General features: G+C 43.8%; 1 protein-coding gene across 1 annotated transcript in view; it reads left to right on the top strand.

Moving 5' to 3' along the window:
• Nucleotides 1–1,445: 1,445 nt before the first annotated feature.
• The window catches only part of LOC109475283, a 4,164-nt gene continuing 2,848 nt past the window's right edge, over nt 1,446–2,761 (top strand). The window contains exons 1-3 of the mRNA XM_019775889.1: nt 1,446–1,711; nt 2,115–2,326; nt 2,646–2,761. The exon at nt 2,646–2,761 is cut by the window's right edge and continues 164 nt beyond it. Coding sequence (XP_019631448.1) covers nt 1,476–1,711; nt 2,115–2,326; nt 2,646–2,761 — 564 coding nt within the window. The 5' untranslated portion in view covers nt 1,446–1,475. The remainder of the gene's footprint in view (nt 1,712–2,114; nt 2,327–2,645) is intronic.

The following is a 2,761-nucleotide window of genomic DNA, read 5'->3' as shown; positions in this document are numbered from 1 at the left end:
ATATTGTGTGTGAGTGTGTGTGTGTGTGTGTGTGAATATGTGTGTGTGTGTGTGTGTGTGTGTGCGTGTGTGTGTGTGTGTGTGTGTGTGTGTGTGTGTGTGTGTGTGTGTGTGAGAGAGAGACAGAATGTGTGTGTGTCTGTATGTGTCTGTGTGTTACAGTTAAACCGATGAATTTTTACTCAGGGCAAGCCAATAAGGAAATACTCGATCCCCACCTTGCCTGCAGTTTGAAACATGAATTGGACCAATAAATGTCTATACATGTCTACTCACTAGAAACAATGACAGGTAAATACTTAGTATTAGTGTAATACTGCACGATCGTTCTCTTAAGATTGAAATATTTTGTCAACTCATGGTCAACATGGTCATTTCAGTTTCCAGAGTGAATTTCCAGTTGAAATGACGTCATAACTGTCCCCAATCAGGAGAGTAATAACAGTGGGAACCTGCTACGTATTAGGAGACTAACAGTGGGAAACCTATAATTAGTGCTTTAGCAATACACATTTATAGGACAATGACTAAATAGGAACTCAATTTACTGTGAAAGAAGGCGTGATAGACGATCAGGCGAGATCGCTTTATCCAGTTGTGTTTAAAAGTTGTTGGTCGCGGCGTAGCGGATTGTTTGCCATGGGTGTTTTAGTGGCTACCTTCGCTCAGTAGCTCTGTCAGGTGTATTGTATTTGCCATAGCACCACGGTGACCTCAGGTTAGGTGACCATGTTTACGTACATTACAGAAACAGCATCCAACACCACTCCGCCAATCATGTGCCTACCTGTACCTGTTACGTTATGGCCCGCGTGACTGGTATTTCTAAAAACATGGCGGCGACGCGTCTGTTTACCATTTTGTAAACAATGACGTCTGTCTCGTCAGGCTTACTCTCTCCAAGCAGAGGTTCGGGTTATGGCTTATTTTTGGCGTGTTTTTAAAGGATTTTTTTTAATTGGTGTTTCCTTTTTGCACTGAAATTTTTTTCACCCAACCCAACATTTTGCACAGACATATTGGGTTGGGTGATTCTAAAACACGCTAGAAATAAGCCAAAACCCGAACCTATGCTCGGAAAGTACTCGTAAACATGCAGTTTGAAACGAGCTTTATCTCGATTACACAGTCACAAATATCTCAGATGTTCGGCATATCACATACATTTTTAATTAGGATTTGGGCTGAGCACATTAATAAAACTTAGACAAAGTAAGACTTGACCGTTGCTTAGAATTGATTTGATCCTATATTCACCACACTGTAATGCTTTGTATTATGAAGTTCATGGCACATAGCACGAAGTCGTCTGTTGTCTCGGAGACGCTTCTAAAATCTCAATTCAAGCTAAGCAACGGTGCAGTAAAAAGAAGCAGAGCGTGGGGTTGAGAATAACTTGAATATACCATCATTTTATTTCTTCTTGTTGTTGTTGTTACAAACAGATACAACTCACGCCATTACTGTACAGTGCGATGGATAGAGCAGTTCGTAACTTCTTCCAAAGTCGCTGGTCCTTCCTGTTGATCGGGGCCTTCATCGGGAGCTGTGTGACGCAAATCTTCACCGTCCCGGGACATCACTACGCCACGGAACCCAGCAGACTTGCCCCGAGAAGCCCCGAATGGCTGTTACGGGGGCAGGGAAGTCAGGGGAAGGCGGTACCTACTGATGATCACCTCCACACAGACGGACAATCGCCGAAAGCAACGTGAGTTTCTCTCCATGTATTCAGCGATTGATTGTATATTTACACATCGCAAGAAATAACAACATTCTTTCTTGATTGAAAGACATGGGCATGAATACACGTAACATCTTTGCTAACGGCTTACCACTAAAGACCTCTGCTAACACTAAATATCTTTGCTAACACTAAATATCTATGCTAACACTAAATGTCTATGCTAACACTAAATGTCTATGCTAACTACTTTAGATATCCGTTGACAGTGATGATGATCATGAGATAAAAAAGTAGTACTACATAGTTTTCCACTTTGTTTTGCAGCCTGTGTGTTTCCATGCAAATCAACAAGGAGAATGTCACCGTAAAATGAAGCTATATCTGAAGTCATTGTTGCCTGCCTTAGATTCTTTGCTTTTTATTTCAGGCTCCCGTCCACTAGTACCAGACAGCCCAGGAAGATCCTGCTGGATTGCGGCGCTAACGTGGCGTCCACGGTCCAGTTGTTCCGGGAGACCTACCCAGACGGACGGGACTTCATCATCCACTCCTTCGAGATAGACGAGAGACTGATGCCTTTCTTCGCGCCGTACCCGAACCACGTGCTGCACTGTCCCACTGGGGTGTCCAACAAGGACGGTGAGTATAGAGTGCACTCTCCAAGCCGTACTGCTAGGTAATCTCCAAGCAGATCCTATATGGTTCACATGGAATGACTGTAACCAGTGGCCGAAGGAGGTACCATTAGCTACCATTGGAATAATGCTTGAAGATTAGTACTGGGTACGGAAGTGATGGACTGAAGTGATGGAATGAAGTGATAGATGCATGGATGATCCGTTCAGAGAACACAAGGCAAGTGGATCACAATCATTCCATCCAACTTCCGAGTGCTCACCTTTATCCAATTTTCACCCACCTTTCTCAAAAGCATTTCTTATTTTTATTGCACCAACAGGAAACATGACGGCTTACTCCGAGACCGCCTGGTCGCCAGACAAAGGAAAAAACAGTGGCAAAGACATGCAGTGGGGAGGGGGGTCGCGTCTTCGCTTTCGCAGACGAAGAAAAAGG

Source organism: Branchiostoma belcheri, unplaced genomic scaffold, assembly GCF_001625305.1.
Source record: "Branchiostoma belcheri isolate BF01 breed outbred unplaced genomic scaffold, Haploidv18h27 scaffold33, whole genome shotgun sequence".
Lineage (NCBI taxonomy): Eukaryota > Metazoa > Chordata > Leptocardii > Amphioxiformes > Branchiostomatidae > Branchiostoma > Branchiostoma belcheri.
This window is presented reverse-complemented; position numbering and strand designations above follow the sequence as displayed.